This window comes from Typopeltis vanoorti, chromosome 1 (assembly GCF_054136105.1).
Source record: "Typopeltis vanoorti isolate ZY-2024b chromosome 1, IOZ_Tvanoo_1.0, whole genome shotgun sequence".
Classification (NCBI taxonomy): domain Eukaryota; kingdom Metazoa; phylum Arthropoda; class Arachnida; order Uropygi; family Thelyphonidae; genus Typopeltis; species Typopeltis vanoorti.
The window spans coordinates 61,689,754-61,715,900 of NC_143549.1; the positions used below are offsets into that span (position 1 = coordinate 61,689,754).

The window sequence follows — 26,147 nt, forward strand, 5'->3', positions numbered from 1 at the left end:
TCTTACCAGGGATAATCCTTTGTCCTTTGCAGTGGATTGAAAAATTCCTCCTATGTTCATTCTATAAAATCCATTAAATAACTATCTACTAGAGTCAAGAGTTTACAGTCTAGCCATTTCTTATTACCAATTTCTGCACCACCACTTCTCTCCAATATTCAAATAACCAAATATGAATGGAGTAAACTGGATTTGGTCTTATAAAATCATGATAAAGAAGAAATGATAACTAAATTATAACTCTGAATTTTGGTGTCCTCCTGAACATCAGACATCAGCAATCCTCTGCAGTGTCTTCACCACTTTCACAATGGATTCTGTGAACTTTATTCCCCTGTCTATTATCACTCCCTTGCCTCATCAGTTATGTGTAGTAATTGATGCATTTTTTTCATAAAAAATAATTATGAAAAAATAACTACTGTGATCTGAGTAAGGCAGCAGACTAAAATAGAAAAAAATAACTGGATTACTGATGTTGGGATGAGTAGAGAGGTGAGGAAGATGATGTGAATAATAATAATCATTGTTATTATATTATTATATGTACGAAGACTCAGTGCTGGAGACATAATATCCACACAATCTATCATACCTCTTTTTAAGCCAATTAACAGAAAAAGTGCTCACAAATGACTGACTCTAGCAACCCATTCCATTCATTCAAAATTCTCCAAGCAAATCCAGTCCTCACACCCCTACTAAACACACTTTTACTCAACTTCAAAGGATGACGTCTTGTACTAACCCCCCCCTCCCCCAACCAAGTGCCAAAACACCCCCCCCTGCATTAATCCTATAAAACTGTTTAAGTAACTTAAATGTTTTTATCATATCTCCTCTTTTTTTGCCTATGAACCAAACTTCTGATCACACACTCAATCTAAAATCACAGGGTGCATTCCACAGACCACTCATCATCCCTGATACTCACTTCTGAATCCACCACTTCAAGAAACCCAGGAGACCAGATGTGAGCCTCAATAATCCAGATATGGATGTATCAAGGCCTTATAAAGAGGAATTTTATTTTCCTTATCTCTGTTTGTCATTGTGCTCTTTAATAGCCAAGCAATCTTATGAGCTACCTTATCAACCTTAGCAATATACTCTAAACTTCATCTCTTTGCCTACCACCACCACCCAAATCCCTAGCTTCATGTATTTTTTAGAGTATATTTATAACAATATGGTACACAACTTGTAATCTATTTATTCCAAAATGCATAACTTTACATTTCTCCAGATTAAACTAATATCCATTATCTTTTGCCCATACTGATAGCCTATTTAAATCATTTTGCAAGCTCTCTACATTGCCTTCATTAACTATTACTTTAACGCAATTTTGCATCATCAGTAAATAACTGAATATTTCCTTTCAGATTATTTCCTATATCATTTATGTACAAATTAAACAGTAGTGGTAATAGCATAGAACCTTGCAGCACACCATTAGTCACCTGCTTTTGCCTGGATTCTGCCTTCCATATCCACTTTTTGATATCTGTCCATCAGCCACCCTCTTATCCACATAACTAGTCATATCCATCCCATTAGTTCTAATTTGCATAACAGAGTTCCATGTGGTATTCTGTCAAATGCCTTTGCAAAATCCAGCAGAATCATTCTGGAGCCATTTCCATTATCTAACTCAGCTGTCACTCTGTTATAAAAAGTAAATTACTAAGGCATGACCGACTCTTCACAAACCCATGTTTTTCCTGATGGAGTATCATATTCTATCCACCCATTCTTGAATTCTCTATTTGACCAATTTTTCCAGTACTTTTGCCACCACTCCTGAGATCATATTCTATCCACCCATTCTTGAATTCTCTATTTGACCAATTTTTCCAGTACTTTTGCCACCACTCCTGAGATACTGGTCTATAATTTGCAACTGCAGTCTTACAACCTCCCTCTTATGCAAAGGAATTCTTTTGCCCTCTTTTCACTCCCTTGATATATGTGTATGTACACGTGCACACATATCGATTGGGATTAGCCTTTCACACAACAAATACAGGCCACCAAGTATTTTGGCAAAAAACTGAAATACAGTATATTGATCACAACTGTTTTAAAGAAGCCTCAGAAATCCTCCATATTCCAGTGTAACAAAAAACAAACATTAAATCCTACTCCAAGATTGGTCTGCATTCAACAGCTGAGAAATGGGATCTGACATGCTTTATGCCACAGAATGTATGTCAGCAACAACTAGCATTGTTCGAATCGTTTGTAGATTAGTAAATTCAATGTTTGTTTGTTTTACCACCCTGTTCATATGCATTAGTTTTTAAAGGTTCTATTAACTCTATTAATTCTAAAGATTTAGGGCAGGAGAGTGAAATTGGTGAGTGAGTGTGTATTAAGTTTTCAAATGTGAGTACCAGTTGGATGGCAAAAACAAAGCAAGTATTAGTAAAGTAGACAGTATTGATAGTAGAATGGAACATTTTGATGTTGGAGTTAATGTTGAATGTGTGGCAGTGGATATACAGGAGCACAAAATGAACCTAAACAAAGAAAAGTGTGCTTGCATGGTATGTAATGAATTTTTTTAGCTTTTTTTTAACTTTTAAAAAAAATCTATTTGTCTAGAAACATATGGTCTCAATACTGGATATTAAATGAAGATTTGCTAAACCAGAGAAATATTTGTGATCATATAAGAAACTTGTTTAACAGAAACAATTGTGAGTACTACAAAGTCTATTAGAATACAGCCTAAAGAAAGACAGTATTTACTGCAGTATTGTATTTATTTATTAAAAATTAAAGATGTTTAAGACTGTAGTAGTAGTATTTAATATTTCTCCCTCCCCTTCAGCTTATAGTATTACTTATGAGACTAAGAGTTGAGTGTTCCTCCTCTAATCCTAATTTTTCCATAAGCTCTGTTATTTTTATTGTGCAAAATTCTCCACTGCTGTGACTTTTAGGAACACATATATCACATTATAAAGAAAATGATGGCATTCTCTTTCTTTCCAACATTTATAAATATAAAACAATTTATTTATGATAATGTGAATGAAGTTTAGTAAATAAACATTAATAAAATAATATGCATTTATCCAAAATGAAAGGTAAATTAATATTGTTAATCTAACAAATTGCATATTAATACTGTAAACTAGAAATACTACTGTTACTTTTGCTCGAAAAAGGAGCTGTTGTGTTATAGGTCTTATGATCTTTCATGTGTGGGTAAATATAAAAACATGGCAGTAATAGATTTAAAAAAAAAAATCCTGCCATTTTTAAGAGAGATTCCACTTTCAGAGGGAATCTCTCTTACATTATTTCTTACTTATCTGTCACAAGTTAAATCAAAAATGGATTAAAATTTAAATATTTTTCTCTATTATCAGTAGCTTTTTATTATTATTATTATTATTATTATTTCCAGCCTCGTTGGCCAAGTGTATATCTGCTTTCCAACTAACAGGCTGCAGGTTTGAATCCTGTGGATATTTATGATTTTCCTTAAGTTGCAGATGAATTTCCCTGCCCAGTGTAAAACCAGCATCCTGCTTACTGAAGACTGAAGTGGCTTGTAAAAGCTCCATGTTTAATATCTAAAACGGGATTTCTGGATTATGTAAAAATTTTTTAAAAAATTTGTTTTTTAAATTTAATTTGGATATAATCCAATCCCAAATGCTCTTGGAAAATATGGATAACTTTGCATGAATAACAATTGTGAAGAATCTTCGATAATTTTAAAATAACTAATACTTGTTTTCAAAAAAATAGAATATAAATAAATATACCTGGAATGGCAGAGGAACAAGATCTATAATTGATTACACCATTACTAATCAGAAATTTGACAAATTTGACAGACAAATTTGAAGTTACATGTCCATAAGGATGTGTGTGGATGTGTGCTTTGCATTATGGGATACTAAGGCAAGTGATGCAAAGACATTAGCCCCTGTATATGAGTTGCCCAGTCACGATATAGGGGGCGAATGTCTTCGCATATTCCTGCACAAACTTTGTTTGCTCACACTTGGATAAAGGATTAAACCAAGAATATAATTTCTTGGCATTTTAATTTATGGAATATAAAAGTCACTTACAAATGACAACTATAATACATGTATTTATAACAAACAAGAGAACATCATTAGCTGCTTATGCCTAACATTGAGCATGAATAGTAAACTCCAATTTGCAGAGATCAAAAGAATTAATGAGAAATGATGCTATTTTTTTTTTGTTTTTACTGACATACTTCATTCATCATACTTTTCATAGATTTAGGCCTACAATTTAGGCCTGTTCCAGCCTCACAGGTCATAGTAATCTCTTTTAAGGACATCCTAGTTTCCTTTTTTCTAATGGTTTGTAATTTAATTCTTGTTTTGGTAATCTATCTGTTTTCACTCTTTCAACATGTTCCATCCATTTATGTTTATATTTCTTTATTTTTTCTATTATTGATTTCTGGTTTCCTAATTTCTTTGATTGAATAGAATATACTTTGCAGTTTTTCTCATAAACTTCATTTCAGCTGTTATTAATCTTTGTTTGTCTTTTTGTTTTATTGTCCAGATTTCACTTCCATACAATAGGACTGGGAGGACAATTGTATTTATATACTTTTAATCTAGTTTGCTTTTGAACTAGATTACATTTAAATATAGAGTCAATTACACCTGTTATTTTTAAATATTTTGTAATTTTTAAATTTATATCTTTTTAATTTTCATATATAATCATACATCCTAGGTAGTTAAATGAATTCATCTGTGCTAAAATCTTGTTATCTATTACTAATTTAGTTCTTATTGGATTTTGTCCTTTAAAGGCCATCATTTTTGATTTTTCGATTGATATCATTCCATAATCTTTGACTATTTCATTTAAATTTAAAATATCTTTCTGTAAGTTATCTTCAGAATTTGTAATTATTATTTATCATCAACAAAAAAAAAAAAAAAAAGGAGAGTGTTTAAGTTTACAATAGGAGAAAGTTTAATCCCTTGATAGGAATTTTTATTTAATTTAAATTGGAATTTATTGAAATATCTATTTCAATAAATAAATATTAAAAAGAGTTGCTGAAAGGGGACTTCCTTTTCGGACTTCTCGATTTATCTCTCTTGGATATGATAGTTCATAATTTAATCTTATTTGTATTTGATTATTTTCATATATACTTATGATAGCTTTTAGAATATTATTTGGTATTTGTCTTTCTTTTAATATGTTAAATAAAATACTGACATACTTATGGATTATTTCACTAGATTTAGTCTGATACCAGGCCTTGTGTAGCTCAGCGGAAGTGGCATTCACAACCACAACACTAGGCCACCTGAAGAAAGATAAGAAAGATCTAAGTTCAATTCTAGTTGCTGAGGAACTTTTTCGAAGCCTTTCTTCAATTGATTCCTGAGTTAATCTCTGGCAGGTTTTTTTTCTCCTGGAAACTTTGATGTTCTGTCCTGTATGCTCAAGAAAATTGACTGTAGAATTTACACTATTTCAAAAAATAACATACTGTGTTAGGGACCGTGAGATAGTGGCACTTGTTTGCCATCTCTTCACTGGATGCAGCTTAAAATTAGTGAAAGTCTTGTGCCAGCTTTCTATGACTGGCTACTAGTGGAGACTGAACTATCACTTAGCCTCCAAAAGTTAGGGCTAAAATGGTCTCGATTACTTCCTACAAGGCATTAGCAGATTTTTTTTCTTCCTGAATACCATAAAAAAGTCCAAAATTAATAATGTAAATAAACTAACAAAAATTTGGGCTTCTTGACAACATGCAATGGGGGTTCAATTCCTGGTCCCAATCAGATTTTAACTAATCATTTTAATGCTTAATTAAAAAAAAAAAAAAAAAATTCTGCACACTGAACAGAACTAAATTTTTTTAAACTGTATTATTCTAAATAATGTTTTAAAATATTTCATGAATAACAGAAATGATATATTTATCTGACGTACAACTATTCCAGTTGCTTCACATGATTATTTTGCTTGATTAACAATGCTTTATGATTATCATCTTTAATATTATTTGAGAAGCATTAATATCAATAAGGGATAAAAATGCAGTGAAATATATTTTATAACTCATATCTTCCTCTTCTTCATCTTTCCATCTTAGGATGGATTGAGCCCATTCAGATCATTACTAACTTCTGATCAACAATTCTCCTCCAAATTAATCTGTTATCTAGTTAAGACTCCAATATTATCAGATCCTATATTTCTGTCTTCAAAGGCACTTTTTACTTTATTTTGGTCTTCCTCTGAGTCTTTTTCCAACTAGCCTAGCAAAGAACATTTGATTTGCTGATATTTCCTCTTAAATTTTGTTTAAGTGACTGTACCATTTGAGATTAATCTCTGATAACACATTCCTATTGCTAGCATTGTTAGTATTCCTTAATGCTAACAATGTCAATATCCTTCCTTATGTCCTAATTTTAAATATGATGCTGCCATTGAAGCCATCTGTTCACTTCCCTAATCTTTTTCAAAACTCTCATACCTGTGATCTCCAGTCTCTGATCAAGTGTTTTATTTCTAACCCAGCTCCCAGATTCATAAGTTAAAACTGGTTTCAATACTGTCTTGTATACAGTTAATTCAATGTTTTGACTAATTTCTCTCTTATTCCATATAAATTTATTTGGTTGAATTCCTACAATACCAGTTCTCCTAATTCTGTTGTGCATTTTTATATTTAATTTGCTATCTTCACCAAAAAATTGTGCCTAAGTAGCTGCAATGTTTTACTTGTTCCAGGTTCTCCAATCAGGATGCAGTTGATATTTCCAGTATTAATATATATTTTCACTGTCTTTTTATTACTGATTTTCATAGCACTCTTATTACAACAGTTATTCAATTTAGTTAGAGAATCTTGCAGATTTGTACTTGATTTATATAGAAGTACAAAATCATCTGCACAAAGTAAAGAGCTGAGATTAACATCATCAGGTTTAATATCACTTTCCTTCATAATGCGATCCATATGATGATGAATAACATAGGGATAATGCACATTCCAGTTTCCAACCTGATTTAACATCCAACCATCTTCCTGTGCCTCCTTCAATTCTAACTGCTGACTTACTACTCAGATATAGACTAAGTATTGTGTGGCATTAACGTCCCCTTGTTATTATTATTATTATCCTAAGACCCCATGGAGTCAAAGACTCATCTTGGAGTCCCTTTGTCATACACACAACTCATCATCATATCGTGCCTTAAACACATTAAAATTCTCTCCAGACACCACACTCTCAGGCAATGCATTACAATTATTCACAACACCATGAAAAATACCTGCTTCTCAATCCCTCCTTATACAGCTTTCAGGCATGACCTCTTGTTCACTCCTAATCTCCCACTATTTTATGAAAAACCTCTTCATCATTAATCCTATAACAACCTCTTACCAAAATGTATGTCTCTATCATATCACCCCCCTCTTCCTCCTGCCCACTATACTCTAAATTGCATCTTCATATTCAACATTCCAGAGAGCAGAAACTACCTTAGTCAATCGCATCTGTCCTTTTGAAAACCACTTGACCAAACCTTTGCACAATATTCCTATGATTTCTCAACAATTTGTCTTAAAGTGAAAATCTGATTGGCAACTGCTATTTGGCCTGAATTCAGCTTGTTCTTCACCAAACTTCCCTTCCACAATCCTTCTTAACAGTTTCTGAAGTACACTCATAAATCTTACCTGGAAACAGTCAGTAGAGTAATACCTCTTTAATTCTCACATTCAGTTTTATATCCCTTTTTTTACAGATGGTACTATGAGCACTCTATTCCAATCATCCAGAATTTTGTCCAGCCCTTCTGAATTATGCAGTATAGTCATTATAAAATTTTTATACCTCTATATTTCAGCATTTCTGGTAAAATATCTATTCCAGCTACTTTTCCACATTTCAGGTTTTTGATAGTTTTTTTCTGCTTTAAATATTGATATATATATATATTCCTGATTACATATTCTAGCACTGTACTGTCATTACTTGTTTCATTTAGCAATTATTATATATATCAAGTTTTTATTATTGTATAGGTGCTTTGTAGTTGGATTTGGTACAGCCAAATCAAATAAGGCTACACGATCAGTGTATTATGTCTATTAAGCATGGATATTCTTCCAGTCAGCTTGCCTGATTTACAGGATGAAAACCCTGGGTGTCACGGTGAAAAAAATCTTGCTACCTCCACATGAGAGCAACTAACTCATCTTCAAAACCTTACCACTAGCATTTTTGCAACTAGCTCCTTGAACACTGATCTCCATACCATCCTTCAGTGGGGGAAGGATAATTTAGTCACCTTCAATGCCACCAAAACATAGTCCTGCCTTTTCTCTCAGAAAATGAATTTCAGCTCACCTTCATCCTCAGTAATACACACATCACCAAACAGGATGAACACTCTCTCTCCTTGGACTGACATTTACCACAGACCTCTCTTGGAACAAGCACATTACATCACATCAACAGCTTCCTCAGCACCTAAAAATCTAGGGGCATTCTTTTCTGCTCAAAAGGCAATTTTATATCCAACAAGCTACTTACCCTATATAAACCCTAAATCCTCCCATCCTCAGAATACTGTACACACACTGTGGGGGGGCATCTAAAACCTCCTTAAAAATTCTTGATGCTGTCCAGAGGAAAGAAATATGGCTCAGATGAAACTTCCCTCAGAGGCTCACTTCAGCCTCTATCTTACATATGCAATGCTTCAGCTCTGTGTTTCTTCTACTGGTATCTTTACTGTTCAGTGAACTAGTAAACATCATTCCTTTACTTGCTGTAGGCCTGTTAAAACAAGAGCAACAACAGCTGCTCTTGTTTTAACAGGCCTGCTTCTCCTCTTCCTCATTTATTCAATCTGCCCCTGTCCTCTGAAACAGCTTTCCTAATAATGTGTTTCTCAACAATTTCAACCTACAGCTCTTTATGAAGAATGTCAATAGGTTCTTCTTTCTCAACCTTCATCTACATCTCACACACATGGCAGTGATGTGCTAAAGGTTTTATACCTCTTGTGGGATTTTTTTCAAGTTTTTTTTTTTTTTAAACTTGAAATTTGGAGAATTTTTATCCCTACAACTCAGGAATGGCTATGGAACTCGAATTATTTCCAACCCCAAGATTGGGGTATATATTAGGATCATGAGATAGCAACAACTGTCAGCCATACTCTTGTCCTGATGCTTTTGGATTCATTAGTAGTCATGAGTTCAACTAATATCAGTGATGGCTAAGGGTGACCAGATGATCACCAATTTCCAAAAGTTAGAGCTAAAACAGCTCCACCTCCTATTCCCTTTGGGCAATAAAAAGGCATCATACGGAGAGAACAGTATATCAAGTGAAGTACAGTCATAAGTTTAATTTGCCAAAGAGAAAATGTCAATTTAGAATTATTACTCAGTTTAAAAATACAATACACCTGAATTGCTATTTTAAAATTTTATTAAAAAAAAAACTATAAATAACTTAATTATTCAAACTAAACTAATATAGTCAAATTGCTTCATACTTGGCTTAATTCCTTTTGTTTCTTGTAATGCTAACCATTTGGCACTTGTACCCAAAATTGTAATGCCCAGTCGATCCACTAAGTCCCAGATGGCTGCAGGATGAGGAATCATAGGAGAGCCATCATATAAAACAACACTTGCTCCAACTGCTAAGGAAGTTATCAACCAGTTCCACATCATCCATCCTGTCTATAAGATAAAATGTGAAACAGGTATATAAAAAAAATGATACAATTTATAAACCTCAAGTATATTAACAAAAAGAAATTTTAAATATTGAAATTAAAAAAATAAATCCATAATGGACAACTCTTTCAGCATCTGGAAATATTATAAATATTTGATATCTGAAAAATGTCTAGTATACAAATTCAAAATAAGAAATTAAATTAAATGCAAATGAAGTAATAAAAGTTTGCCATTTTAAGAATTTAAAAATAATTCAGGTTACTATGGCAGCACTACATGATTAAGTTTATATTATTATTAATCTCCTATTAACAATTTTCTTCCAAAGTAATCTATTACTTGTAAGCACCCCAATATTGTCATATCTAACATTTCATTCTTAAAGCAGATCTGAATGAATCAATCCACCTAGACCAGCAGTTTGCAAACTTATTTCTTACTGCCCCCCCCCCGTTCCCCCCCCCCCCAAAAAAAAAAATTTATTCAGTACCCACCTCCTGGAAACTACTTTCTAAGACTTGACCAGCTCTACCTGATACATATAAAAAAAAATGTATGAAAATCTGATCAGCAGCAGTTCTCGAGTTTTAAGTGAACAAACAGATAGACACAGAAACAAATTTGTGTTTTATAATGCATCTAGTAGAGATTTTTGAAGTTTGGAAATAAGACACCTTGGAACTGAAATTTTAAAACTATTTATTGAAATCAACAAAAGAAACATAAATTGCACGTAAACATAGGACAAGTTTGAGCTGAAAATTTCATAAAACACTATTAAAATTAAGAATCTCAACTTTCTTTTACCCTCTTTTACCTTGCGGTGTTGAGGGTTTATTAATCATCAAACCTCAAACTGTTCACAGGATAAGGTGGTCAAGCCCTATGCCCCTGTGTATCCTATGTCCGTAGTACTGAGTTCTCAAGGCCAATTTGCCTGCTTTGCGGGATGAAAAATCCCAGGGTAAACTGGAGGAAAAAACCCTACTGTCCACGCCGAAGACTGGCTAACTTAGCTATGGGCTGAGAAAGATCCTTCAGCTCCTCACATCAGTGACAGGAATTGAACCTAGGACATTCCTTCCCCAGGCATATGGTTGCGAAATGCACAGCCACTAGGCTAACCACGTGGACTAAAATTAAGAAAACAAACATAAATTGCACATATGTAAAAATCACACATAAAATAGTAAATAATGATCAGTAATATTAAAAACAATCCTAATGAGAAGGATGAGCCTGGTGTGCTGCTACCAATTTATTGATATTTGGCTCTATATTTGTCAGCAGCATTCTTAAATCACTGCGATCAGCTATTTGCCGTTGGTTCCTTTCCTTAGTTAACATTAAAATCTTTTTTTACTACAGCCCACAATCCAGGATAAAGTATGGGCATCTGCTTTTGCAACCAGAACTGTTGGTATCCATTTTTGAATTTTAATTTCAATTCCTTGTTTGTTGTTACTTCTATCAGTTCTTGTAACTGTAAAGATTCTTCTGTGTTTGTATTTGAAAACCAACCCAAAACCTAATCAAGTATTTTCATTTAAAGAATATCTTTAAATTGTTGGTTAAAATCACAATGGAGAGCCTCCAAGTGCTAACAATAGCTGAGTATGTCTTCATCACATTTTTCCACTGTTGATAGATTTGGAAACTGGCTGAATTCTCCTCGGTCATTCAATGAATGACTTTTGATTTTGTTGACTGCTGTAATTACATAATGTAATGACCTGTGTAGGTGATCACTCAGGTATTTGGTAACTAAATGTTGATAATGAATCACACAGTGTACAGTGAATACATTTGGCACCACCTCTTTGAAATATGAAATAAAACCACAATAGCACCTTACCATTGGCAACACCTGACAAGATATTATTCAGAGGGATTTTTTTTTCTTTAAAAAACTCTTCCAATGCATGAAATATCGATTCTCCTTTAGTGTCAGCAAATAATAATTCTTGGCAAATTTCTTCTTCTTTTATGTATCATACATATGCTAAAAAGTAAAGCTTCATTACCTGATAAAGTAAACTCATCAAGTTGTATAGAGAGCTGGGTTGTTTATAAATACTCACATAATGAGTCTTCAACATCCTAGGCCTCTAAAAGAAAGGACAACATCCTAGGATGTTGCACTCTATTATTGCTCAAAAGAATTTTTTGATAATATCAGAGGCTAGCTTGTGCAGTACAGTGTGTATGACCTCACTAGCAGCTGGTATGATTAGTTCTTCACCAACATGATGAAGAACTTATTGATGAAGTACTTATTGCTAAATCAGGAAAACGTAAGAAAATTTGTAAGAGGTATGAAACCCACATCTAGTTTGGATGCTGCTGAAAAGAAACCTGCCAATGTTGGTTGTTTCAAAAATTTTGATTTAAATGCTTGAAAATACAATAAATCCTTATTTTTTTATCAGCATGAACTTTTGTCAAATGTTCTTCTAGTCTTCGAGGCATACAGATTCATTTGAAAAATCTTTTTGGGAAATCAGATACGTTGGCAAATGAATAAAGGTGTATTTCAAATATTTGATATTATATTGTGAACATTTCTTCTTGGGTTCAGAATATGATATTATCTGTAAAAAAAAGTTAAATTTACAAAATTGCTAGAATGCAATTTCGCATATAACTAAACCAAATTATTTTTACAAGAAAAGGTGTTTAAAAATGCTCATGTGAAACCTGCTGTTTTATTGAAACAACAATAATTTGCTTTGTGTGTAATCCATATAAGTCAAGTACTGACTAGGTATCGAATATGCACTAAATTTTTATGTACTACATCAGATTGCTAACTGTTTGTCACACAATTCAGAAACAATCTAAAAATGATTTCATACGTCTCCTGTATATATAGTATTATACAGTGAATAAGTCATAACATGTACATGTTCCAGATGATGCGTACTAGACTTGTAAAATCCTGATCACTTGGCATGAAAGTGCATGCCCACAAACACTTAGCTTGTTAAGACCTGTCATTGGACTTTAACACCAATTGGCTGTAACTTGCATTTTGTATGTTTCCTTGGAAAATAGCAACCATTTACTTACGTTATACCATCAAAATTTCTGATGATACATTTTTTCAGCACCTGATTTTTGTCCTTTATGCTTTCATCGCCCCCTTACTACAATTCAACGCTTCCTTTTGTTCATGAGGCCACTACTCCCACCCCCCCAAGTTTGTTCCAGTGCTCCCCCAAGAGGACAATACCATCCACTTTGGGAACTACTGACCTAGACCTTGGTTTTCCTATGGGTCTCTTTCTAGCCATCTTAACACATCAAACACCTGTTTTGCTAACCTTTCATCCATTCTATTTAAGAGGCCATACCACCTCAGATTATCTCTGCTTACACATTCTTATATACCAATAGTGTCAAGTTCCTTTCTAATATCTTCATTTTTAATATGATTCTGCCACTGATGCCATCAGTTCATTAATTTTTCTCAGAACCCTCATATCTGTGGTCTCTAGCCTTTGATCGAGTGCTTTATTTCTAACTCAACTCTCAGATGCATAACTTAAAACTAGTTTGAACACTGTCTTATATATATACTGCTAATAGAGTGTTTTGGCTAACTTCTTTCTTATTCCATATACATTTATTCAGCTGGCTATCCACTGCACCAGCTTTGCATATTCTGTTGTCTATTTTCCAATTTAACCTGTCACATTAAAAACTGTGCTAAATAGCTTAAATATTTTACTTCTTCTATAAGATCTATTCAGAATACAGCTGAAGTTTTCTATGTTCCTGCCCATTTTCATAGTTTGTCTTTTTATTGCTGATTTTCATGCCAAATTTGTTACAACTGTTATTCAGTTTAGTTAGAGAATCTTGGAGATATGCACTAGATGTGTTTAGGAGTACAACATCATCTGCATAAAGCAAAGGGCTAAGTTTGACATCTCCAATTCTAATATCAGGCTTGATACCACCTTTTTATCATAATGTGATCCATATAAATGATGAATAGGAGTGGTGATAATGTACATCTTTGTCTTACCCCTGATTTAACATCAAACCATCTTCCTGTATTCTAACTGTTGACTCACAACTTAAATATAGACTATGTATTGCTCTGTATAATGTTCCATTCACCCCATATAATTGATGTATTTTGAAAAGCTTTTCTCTGGGCACCTTGTCATATGCCTTTTCTAGATCTACAAAACTTAAGTACAAATCCTTATCATATTCCCACAATTTCTCAACTATTTGTCTTAAAGTGAAAAATCTGATCTTGACAACCTCTATTTGGCCTGAACCCAGCTTCTCCTCCTCTAAGTTTCTCTTCCACAGTCTTTATCAACCTCTTTTCAAGTATGTTTGCATAAATCTTACCTGGAACACTTAGTAGAGAAATTCCTCTGTAATTCTCATATTCAGTTTTATTCCTGGGTAGTATGAAAGCACTACTCCAATCACTAGGAATTCGACCTTCAGAATTATGCGGTGCAGCCAATGCAAAACTTTCATACCTCCATACTTAGGCATTTCTGGTCGAATATCATCTACTCCAGCTACCTTTCACACATTTCAAGTTTTTAAGCTTTTTCTACCTCAAGTATCATTATTATGTGAAACCTCCAGGGAGTTCAAAGACTCATCAAGGGAGAGCATGCCAACAGCATTGAACAATTGAACCCCTTCCAACTACTAACAGTGCTCAAACTTGCTTAACTTCTTTCATGAGCCATTAGTAGCAGAGGCTCTACCAATCGACCAACCTTTGCTAACCTCAAGTATTGATATGTACTCCTCTTTGCATTCCCCTTGAATATTTTCTAGTAAGGTTCTGTCACTGCTTGGTTTGTTTCACAGTCTTTCAAAGTAATTATGCTAGGATATCCTTATCTTCAGTTTTCATGTCGCCTTTATCATCTTATTCCTTTAACAGTACTCTTTCTTCCCTTTCTAAGCTTCTTCAATAGCCTCCAAAACATTTTGCCATCTTCCTGATATTTCTTTTCTATATTCTTAGCAAAGTTTTCCCATGACTTTGCTTAGCTACTTTTACACATAACTGCATAAAGCAAAATGCTAAGTTTGACATCTCCAATTCTAATATCCGGCTTGATACCACTTTTTTTTCATAATGTGATCCATATAAATGATGAATAGGAGTAACTTTATAACTGACTTGTAGGGCATCTGTTGACATATTTGCTAGGAACTTTTGGCATGCTTTCTTCTTTTCCAGGACTGCTTCTTTAACTTCCTGTGTCCACCACCATGATGTTCTTACTTTTCTATCCTTGTAGACAACTTCACCACATACCTCCCTAGTTGAGCCAATGAACAGCTTCTTCAGAGTTTGCCAATGAGACTCCAAGGTTTTGTTCTTGTTTTCAAACTGCTGCAAATTTTTTTCAATAATGCTTGCATAGCTGAGTCTACAATTTACCTGTAAAAGCTGCTCAACTTTAATTCTTTTAAAAACTTTCTTACATAGTGTTCTTTTCAACATGATATCCATTTTTATCATGCTTAGTATTAAGTAATGATCACTTCCAATTGCGAATCTCCTGTACACTCTTGTATCCTGAACGAGCCTCACGATATCACTATCAACAATGACATAGTCAATGAGACTTGTCTTATTTCTTGTGTCTTCTCTCCATGTGAACTTGTGCACATCTTTATGCTAAAACATGGTGTTAGTAATGTCCTGAGCAGAAGTCCAGTAAATACTTACCATTATTATTAGCGTTGTCCTTTTCTCCAAATTTTACTATATGTCTGCTGAGATTCATTTTCTACTCTGTTGTTCAGGTCTCCAACAAGGAACGTTTTTTCAATTTTCTTTATGTTCTAATAACTCAATAAATTCCTCCACTTCTTGGGTAGAAGAACCTTCTTTGACACCATAAGCACAAATAAGGTTCATTGTCCATTTTGAAGTTTGCCCACATAACTCTACTTGAAACTGCCTTCCAATCAAAATGTTTATCTTCATATTTCATGTTGAATTTTATTGCTACGCCTTCCTTTCCTTGATCATTATTGCCTGAAAATAGCATCCCATACTTATTATTTAGTAATATCTCACCTGTTTTTGTCTTCTTTGCCTCTGTAATGCCAATTACATTCACATGGTACTTTTCCAATTCTTCTGCAAGTTCAATTTCCTTTCCATTAATACTCTATATATCGATGGTTCCTATCTTCACTTCTGATGTTGGGTTAGAGTTTGTTCCAGTAATGTCATCCAATATGTAGAAAGTGTGCCCCTATACTAAAATAATGCATAAATTCTTTATAACTGACTTAAAGTTTGCAAAGAATGAAACTGTAAAATCTCACGTAATAAGTTAATATAATTAACTTGTCGAGCTCGATTTTACAGGGGTTTCAAACCTAAATAATGTAGAAAAAATGATGTAAGATTCCCTTTGTCTGAATATAAATTAACTGTACTGAAAAATGTGTTAAATATTTCCTGTTTGAATATTGTACTTAAAATTAGAGAAAATGGATTAAGTGATATTAACATTGTAAGTCAGCAAAAAAGAATAGTGTATCAAAAAAAGTTCCACTATGTACTAATCTGAACTATTTAGTTAAAATAAAATGTTTTGTTTGAACAACAATCAATCTGATCATTTGCCAATGCACTATCTCAAATAAATTTCGGACCTGAGTGCATGTGTTGATCTAGAATAGCCACAACTTGCTCGACTTGCTGTATGGTTAGGAATATTTTAGCTGAGACCTTACTTTTGTTCCTATTCTTATAATTCTTAATCTCTATTATTTCTTCCAGACTGGCACAGTCATAAATAAAAAATAAATTTGTCTGGCAGATGAGTCTGAGAAAATAAGTATACCACAAACGTATAGCTGGCAATAGTTAGATTCAGAGCCAGCTTTGAGTGCGGTAGGAGCGAGGGCAAGAAAAAAAAAAGGGGGGGGGGAACAAATCTGTAAGGCAGAAGAGCTTAAAGAACAAAGAAAGTAGGGAGAGTTAGAGAGTAACAAGATTAGGCAAAACTTGGTAAATAGCATAAATTTTGCATATGGAGCAGCCTGACTAGGAAGCAGATTAGTAAGAAAATAGGAAAACCATACATTCTGAGAATAACAAAAATCAAACAAGTAAAAGTAAACAAAAGCAAAGATTTTTACAGATTCAAGGCTTCCAAGAGTGAATGCCTTTTTTGAAACACAGCCAAAACAGATATGCTGTGGAAATAATTGTGCCATTATAGTTAACCTCCATCTCATGTATTCATGTAAATAGAATATGAAATTAAATATTGTAATGCACATTTCAGAGTTTAAGCAGAGTTAAAATTTTAGAGATTACCATGAGAACTTCATTAATTATCAAGTATCTAATGAGTTTACTTTTTTAAATTAAAATAAACTGCTAAAAAATAATAACAGTACTAAACAGAAAACACTTCATAATTAGTAAGTGTGTGAAAATATAAGAACTTAAAATCTTAAGGTCATTTCTATTCAAGATTATAATGAAGTTAAACTTAATCACAGTTGTTATTTAATTTAGACTGATTAAAGTACAGATATTTCAATTCACAATATGTGAACTGAATAACACATAGTTATCCGTTCATCAACATACTGAAGACTAGGTTAGTGGTTGCAGTTAAGGAAGCAGTTTCCATTAATGATGGCCTTAACTGCTGCCTTAAATGTTCTTACAGATCTGTATTTAGGCTTTGTGGATATGCTTCTTTCAGGGTGTAGGCCAAACAAGGGTTGTTAAGACAAGAAGAGATTATAACAAATGTCTGTACTTAAATATTTTAAATAAAACACATGATTAGGTGCCAAGAGAAAACTGTTCAGAACATTAACAGGCTAATATCTTATAGGATGCTGTTATAGGCCAGGAAATGTAGATACTACTAAAGGTGAAATGTTTAGGCAAATTGGTTGAACATGTAAAAAGAAGGGGATCTTTAAATTTCTGAGAGATAAATTTCTTAAGCAACATATGACCGCAATTACTAGAGGCTTAAGTGTTTTGAATTTGGTGATAACTTCATTAACAACTATAAGATGTAGTTGTTAATGAAGTATTAATACTGCTGCCAATTGGTGAAAGTGATCATAATGTGCTTGTGTGGGAAGTCATGAAACAATAAAAGGTTACTGCCAAAAAAAATTATAAAGTGTGAAATTATGCATAGCTCTGTAGTCAACATGGGGTCGCTCTAAGGCTGTGGGAATGAATGACATATCACCACGTATTTTTAAGGAATGCGTACAACAGTTATGCCCCTGACTTGATTATTTAATATAAGCCTTGAAGTGGATAAGGTTCCTAAGGAGTGGAAGGAAGGCCAAATAGTACCACTCCACAAGAATGGTTCTAGAACATAAGATCGGGTTGAGAGAAATAGTAATCTTTATTATGATCAGCATGGATTTGTAAATGGCAGGTCTTGTTTCAACATTTTATTTGCATTATAAGATAATGAGCATGTTACATAAGGGAAAATCACATACAGAGATATTCTTGGAATTTGCAAAAGTGTTCAACAGATTACCACATGGTGTTGGTGTTGTAAGTGAATGTAGCAGTAGATTTTGAACTATGCTAAAGAAAAGTGTTTTTAATCAGTGTATAGTGTGGCTTTTTATCACAAATTCTATCGCATTTTTTCAGTTTGAATATAAATGTCCTTCAGTGGTGGTGCTGTTGAAAATTTTTTATTGTTTATATTCTGTTTTGCTACTTGTTTGTTCGCACTGCTTCTACTTCTGAAAATGCTATCAATAAAGAAATGTATGTCAGTGGCACAGAAGGCCTCTGTACAAAAGTCGGGCTCTGCCTTGGATTTTTCAGAGTGGATGCATTGCAAAAATTGCAATATATATGCACTGAAGGATGTGAAAGATTTGTGGACTGTTTGGGTAAATGAAAAGAAGGAAAGCATTAACGTATGTCAAAAGTGTCTTGCTAGATTAGAGTGATTAAAAATGGAAGCAAGCATTGAGACCTGTAGTAGAAGAGATTAGGCAGAAGTTAGTGAAAATGAAAAGTGAATAGGATATTAAACATCCAAAGAAGAGATTGGCTGATGATAATGAGAATTAAGAAGCTAGTATTATTAAAGAAAGAGTCAAATGATAGTTATATCATTGTATGGGGAATCAATCATTAGAGGTGGGATTACAAATAAAGTGCACAAAACATGCCTTCATGGTGGAACAATGAAGCAAATAACTGATGCATTGCAGAAAAGGAAAGACTTGGCATTCAAATTGGTGATAGTCATGAGCACAAATAATTTAGTTGGAGACAAAAAAAAAGTTGATAGAGGAAGTTGCTGCAGCAGGTAAAGAAGAAGAATAGTGTTGTTGGGAAAGTTGTATGACAACAGGGAATTGAGGAGAGCAGAGATAATGAATAGTAAGATGGCTGAGTTGTGTCAGGCAAAGGGAGTTCAATTTGTAAACCTGTGAAGTGAATTTGAAGAGAAGTTGGAATGGTTTAAAGCTGATGAATTACATTTGAATGGATATCTGAATTAGTGTTAGGCATTTAGAAAGACTGTTGTTTTCTGAGAAGACACAAAGTCAAGAAGTTAGTGTAGTAAATTATCAGGGTTTACTTGCTAAGCAGATAGCACAAATAAATGGAATGTACGACAAGAGGAAGATGGTCATGAGGTTGAAGATGTGCTTACAGAAGAACAAGATGATGGAATGCATAAAGGTATACAAATGTAAGGAGAATTCAAAACAAGAGAGATGAGCTTGTAGCATTGATTAAGTCAGTGCCCAAAGATAATTAGAATAAGTGTGCTTAAGGGTCAAAGCTGTATAACTGAGAGGAGACCTCCACATAGCCTTTAAAGGAATGCAGAAAACTGACCAGGGATTCTGACCTAATGTCCAATCCTCACCTTCTCATGGTGAACCCTGTTGGGTATCTACCTGGATACTGAACAAACGAGGATGGGCTGGCAATTTGGGATTTAGCTGACCACATTGTATTCTTAATGGCTTAAACCAAAATACAAAGTGATAGTACAACATGACAAAATTTCATGCTGACTGGGGCATCGCCCAGTTAAACAAGTCCCCCCCCCCCTGTTGTTTTTGCCAGGGAACTAGGGCAAAGAGCAAAAAGTCACCAACTGGAACAAATCTGAAAACACACCCCAACTCAACATAAGAAGCCTGAATGGCAAAGAAATGGAGCTAGCTGAGGAATTAGATAAGTACCAGATCAACATAATAGGGGTGGCTGAAACAAAAAAGACAAAAACTGACGATATCTTTCTGAGCAATAAATACAAAATGTTATATTAAGGCAATGACAATCAAGGAAAAGACAGGGTAGCCATAGTATTCAACACTAAATACGAGGTTAATCTTCTTGAATGGCAGGCAGTCTCGAGTAGAGTGACATGGACAAATATCAGAATGGGGAACTCGACAATGAGACTTTGTGCCTATGGTCCCACAGTAGGTTCTACTAAGGTAGAAGTGGAGGAATGCTTTGAGGCTTTAGAGAAAGCAACTGACAATGACAAAGGAAAAGTTGGTACTTGTTGGGGATCTAAATAGTAGAGCTGGAAATGACTGACAGACATACAAAAATATTTTGGGAAAATTTGGAGAAAAGAGCAAAGCTAATAACAATGGCAAATACCTGTTGGATATCTGCTCAGGACATGGACTGGTTATTACTAACACCATGTTCCAACATAAAAATGTGCACAAATTCACATGGAGAGAAGAGGCAAGGAATAAGAAAAGTCTCATTGACTATATTATTGTTGATAGTGATGTTTTCTCTCTGGTGCAGGGCACTAGAGTGAACTGAGGATTTGAAATTGGAAGTGATCACCATTTAGTCTTAAGCAGGATAAAATTAAATTTCATATTGAAAAGGAGAACATGTAAGAAAGTTTTAAAATGAATAAAAGTTGAGCAGCTCTCAGATGTGAACTGTAGACTAAAATATACAAACATTATTCAAGAAAAAATGAGAGTTTGAGAACAGGAACCAAACCTTGGAGATTCAGTGGCAAGCCTTGAAGAAAATGTTGATTGATTCAGCCAGAGAGGCATGTGGTGAGGTTGTCTGTAAGGATGTGAACTCAGATGTGAACTGTAGACTAAAATATACAAACATTATTCAAGAAAAAATGAGAGTTTGAGAACAGGAACCAAACCTTGGAGATTCAGTGGCAAGCCTTGAAGAAAATGTTGATTGATTCAGCCAGAGAGGCATGTGGTGAGGTTGTCTGTAAGGATGTGAAGTCAGATGTGAACTGTAGACTAAATTATACAAACATTATTCAAGAAAAAATGAAAGAGTTTGAGAACAGGAACCAAACCTTGGAGATTCAGTGGCAAGCCTTGAAGAAAATGTTGACTGATTCAGCCAGAGAGGCATGTGGTGAGGTTGTCTGTAAGGATAGAAAAATCAGAACTCCATGGTGGACACAGGAAGTTAAAGAGACATTAAAGGGAAAGAAGAAAGCATATCAGAAGTTCCTGGCAAATAAGTCAGCTTGTGTTCTTGGAGAATACAGAGACAAATGTAAGAAAGTTAAACACTCTCTAAAACAAGCTAAACAAAAGTCATGAGAGGACTTTGGTAAGAACATAGAAAATAAATATCAATAGGGTAGCAGGATATACTGGAGGGTGTTGAAGAAGCTCAGAAATAGCGGAAAGAGTGTTGTAAAAGGAATTAGAGATGATAAAGGTGACATAAAAATGGGAGAAAAAGATTTCCTTGAAGTAATTACTTCAAAACATTGCTAAATGAAACAAGTAGTGATAGCACAGTGGAAAAAAACACTCAACAGGCATATTGTCAGGAATACATATCCATACTTGAAGTAGAAAAAGCCATCAACAGTTTGAAATGTGGAAAGGCAGCAGGAGTAGATGATATTCATCCAGAAATGCTGAAGTATGGTGGTATAAAAGTCTTACAGTTGCTGCACTGCATAGTTCAGAAGGTCTGGACAGAGGGACAAATTCCCGATGATAGGAGTAGACCTCTCATAGTACCCATATATAAAAAGGGAAATAAAACTGAATGTGAAAAATACAGAGGTATTTCCCTACTGAGTGTTCCTGGCAAGATTTATGCAAGTATACTTGAGAAACGTTGAGAAGAATTGTGGAAGTAAAGCTTGGTGAAGAACAAGCTAGATTCAAACCAAATAGAGGCTGTCAAGATCAGATCTTCACTTTATGACAAACAGTTGAGAAAGCATGGGAATATAACAAATAATTCTGTAATTAAGTTTTGTCGATCTGGAAAAGGCATATGACAAGGTGCCAAGAGAGAAGCTATTCAATACGCTACAGTTATATGGTGTTAATGGGGTATTATATCAAGCAATACTTAGTCTTTATTTGAGTTTTAAGTCAGCAGTTAGAATTGAAGGAAGTATATTAACATAGTTTAATGTTAAATCTGGTGTGAGAAAAGGATGTACATTACTCCCTTTGTTATTCATTATCTATATGGATCACATTATGAAGGAAAGTAGGGTATTAAACATGATATCAAAATTGGAGATGAATGTCAGCTCTTTGCTTTATGCGGATGATGTTATACTTCTAAATAAATCCACTACAAGTCTGCAAGATTCTCTGACTAAATTGAATAGCTGTTGCAATAGATATGGTATGAAGGTCAGCAATAAAAAAAAAAGATGATAGGATTAAAACCAAGTTTATATAAAATTACTTGGTATCTTGAATACCCAAGTTAAAAAAAAATTCTACAAAGAGAATGAAAATAGGCAGAATCGTTTTGAAAATGTCAACTGCATTGTGAACGGAGAACCTATGGAACAAGTAAAACATTTAAGCTACATAGGCACGATTTTTACTGAAGATGGTAAATTAAATATAGAAATAGACAACAGATCAACAAAGCTGGTATGGTAGGAATCAAATGAATAAATTCATATGGAAAAAGAGAGAAATTAGTCGAAACACTAAATTAGCTGTATCCAAGACAGTGTTCAAACCAGTTTTAACTTATGGATCTGAGAGCTGGGTCAGAAGTAAAACACTTGACCAAAAACTAGAGACTGCAGATATGAGAGTCCTGAGAAAGATTAGAGGCGTGAACAGATGGCATCAATGGCAATATCATATTAAAAATGAGGATATTAGGAAAGAACTTGACATTGTCAGCATCCAGGAATGCATTAGCAGAGCTAATCTCACGTGGTATGGTCACTTAAACAGAATGGACGAGGAAAGATTAGCAAAACAAGTGTTTTCTCTGCCAGGTTGGCAGGAAAACGACCCGGAGGAAGACCAAGATTATAGGTGGATTGATACGGTAGAAAGTGTCTTACAAGATAGAAATATAAGATCTGATTATGTTGAAATCTTGACAAGTAACAGACTGATTTGGAGAAAAATTGTAGATAGGAAGTTAGTAATGATGTAAATTTTTCATGTAGTACTATCATATCCTGTACACCCTGTGAGGGTACATGGCAGGAATTTGATGATGATGAAACTTGGTTGTCTGTCAGGAATAGAAATAGAAGGATATATAATTTTCTGGAGGGATAGAAATGTGAAAGAGAAGGGGGGGGTGATGTTAATGATCATAAAAGAACTGTGTCCGCAAAGTGTGGAAGTTGATAGTGCATGCACAGATTTTGAATCCGTGTGGTGTGAATTTGAAATAAACAGGTTAGTGCATTGTGAAATGTTTATGCAAATTAGTTGGGCATGTAAAAAGAAGATGATCCTGATGTAAGACTTTAATTACAGGAATATAGAATTGAAGAAGGAGACAGTGTATGGGAAGATGGAGAGTTAGTTTGTGGAACTTCTGAGAGATAAGTGTCTTAAGCAGCATGTGACTGAAGCAACCAGAGGCTTTAATGTTTTGGATTTGGTTATAACTTCGCAAGATGTAGTTGTTAAAGAGGTGTTCAAACTGCTGCCAGTTGGTGAGTGACCATGAGGTACTTGTTTGGGAAGTGATGAAACAAGAAAAGGCTACTGCCAAAAATGGATACATGTGGAAGTATAAAGCAAGTGATTATAGGAAGCTCTGTAGTCAGCATCCGTACAATGCATGGATGAAATGAGTGGAAAAGATGTTGACAATGCAAGGAAACTCACAAGGCAGTATATGACAAAGGCAATGTATAACAGCATACCAAGGATTAAGTGAGTAAACAGAGCAGGAGTGAAATGTATGAACAGTGAAATTAAGCAAGCTGTGCTGGAAAAGAAATTGTTATGGAGGAGGTATATAAAACAATTGGTGGTGATTGGATCCATGAAGAGTATAAAGTGCAAGCTATAACGGTGACGAGCATAGTAAAGAAAGAAAAGGTACAAGATGAGAGAGATTGGTTGGCCAGACCAAGATTTACTCAAGGGAATTTTTCCACTATATGGCAAACAAGAGAACGAATAATTATGGCAGGTTAACACTGGTGGATAGTCATTGCAGCAGAATAACAGCTGTAAAGGATATAGTGTGAATTAAAGGATATAGTGGAAATTACTGAATGAGCACTTTACCTGCATATATCATACTCTTGTAAATGATGCCATGCAATATACAGAAGGGAGGCAAGTAGTAGGAGAAGTGGAAGTGAAAGAATCAGAGGTGTGTCAGGTGTTGATTGGGGGTAGAATAAGTCTGTGGGAATGGATGACATATCACTACATAATTTTAAGAAATATGGACAACAGTTAGTTATGTCAAGGGGGGGGGATAGTAAATCCCGTATTATTTTACAGCCGGGTACGAAACTCGGAGATCAAAATCCATGGTAAAGAAATAAAAGGTGTAAGATGAGAGGGATTGGTTGGCCAGACCAAAATTTATTCAAGGGAATTTTTCCACTATATGGCAAACAAGATAACGAATAATTATGGCAGGTTTTCGTACCTGGCTGTAAAATAATACGGGATTTACTATCCCCCTTAACTTAATTTATGTCGCCGGAAAAATAGCCTTTTGGCTCTTTATCGTAATTTAGTTATTTCCTTGACCTGGTTATTTAATGAAAGTCTTGCAGTGGAAACAGCTTCCTAAGGAATGCAAGGAAGATAAAATAGTACCACTCCATAAGCATAGTTCTAGGACAGAAGTCTCTCTCCAATTATAGACCAATCTGTATAACTATAGTTGTGGTCAAGGTGTTGGAGAGATTGGTTAGGAATAGAATACAGGATTGAGTTCATGGACATAGCATTCTTTATAATGGTCAGCATGAATTTGTAAAAGATAGTTCGTGCTTTAGCAATTTACTTGCATTTTATGATAAGGTAACAAGTGTGTTGGATAGGGAAAATCATGATAAAACTTTGCAAAAGCTTTTGATAGATTACCAGGTAAGTTAGTGTACAAGCTGCAGAGGATGGGAATAGATAGTATATTGGCTAGAAGGATCAGAGATTAGCTGTTTGATAGCAGCAGGTTGTGTATGATGGAGCAGTATCTCAAAAAAGGAGGGTCCTGTTCTAGGGGCCCCTGCTGTTTAACTTGTTTGTAAATGGTATATCATGTGGACCGAATGGGATCTTCAGTTGTTTGCTGATGATGCAAAGTAGCATTGCTGATATTAATTCCCTTCAGGATGATTTGAATGGACTTTTTACTTGGATAAAGAAGTGGGGTTGTGATTTTAATATCAATAAGTGCAAGGTGTTGCATTTTGGAGTGCAGAAATATAAGGCTGTGTACTATATCGATGGTGCCATACTGGAGTAAGTGGATCAGATTAGAGATTTGGAAGTGATGGTTGAGAGGGCATATTGCTAGTGTTGCAAAGGCTGCAGATTGTAGTGCTGCTATGATAAGAAGTTCTCTAACATGTAGGGATAAAGAAGTGGCTGCCACTGCATAAAGAACTGGTCAGACCACACTTGGGCTATTGTGCTCAAATCTGCTCACCTGGTTTTCAATGTGATGTGGAGACATTGGAGAGGATCCAGAGATGAATGACTAAGACAATGTCAGGACTTTGGAATGCTGGCTATGGAGAGAGAGAGAGAGAGAGATTGATGTAGATTACAGAGTTTGGTGGATAAGAGGAAGAGAGGTGATACGATAGAGACATTTAAGTTAGCGAGATGATTTTATCAGATTAAACCTGAGGGGATTATAAAAAGAGGAGAAAGTGAGAGGGGAAGAACCAGAAGTAATTCCTGGAAGTTACGTAAAAGTGTGGTGAAGAAGGGTGTGAGAAGTAGATTAGAATTTTAATCTAATCTATTTTATTTTAATAATTTTATTAGAATTTTATTAGAATCTTAAAATCCTTAACACATTACCAGAATGTGTTATTAATGCAAGGTGTTAAGGATTTTAAGATTCTATGTGATAAATATGTTGCCAGTTGAATGAAGATCCCATGATGAGTCTGCTGAC

At 34.4% G+C, this 26,147-nt stretch overlaps 1 protein-coding gene across 1 annotated transcript in view; it reads right to left on the minus strand.

Annotated features, from left to right (window-relative positions):
• Nucleotides 1-26,147, minus strand: part of LOC150110030 (acetoacetyl-CoA synthetase-like) — a 175,448-nt gene that overhangs the window by 36,153 nt on the left and 113,148 nt on the right. The window contains exon 11 of the mRNA XM_090390793.1: nucleotides 9,565-9,754. Within this exon, the coding sequence (XP_090246919.1) occupies nucleotides 9,565-9,754 (190 nt within the window). The remainder of the gene's footprint in view (nucleotides 1-9,564; nucleotides 9,755-26,147) is intronic.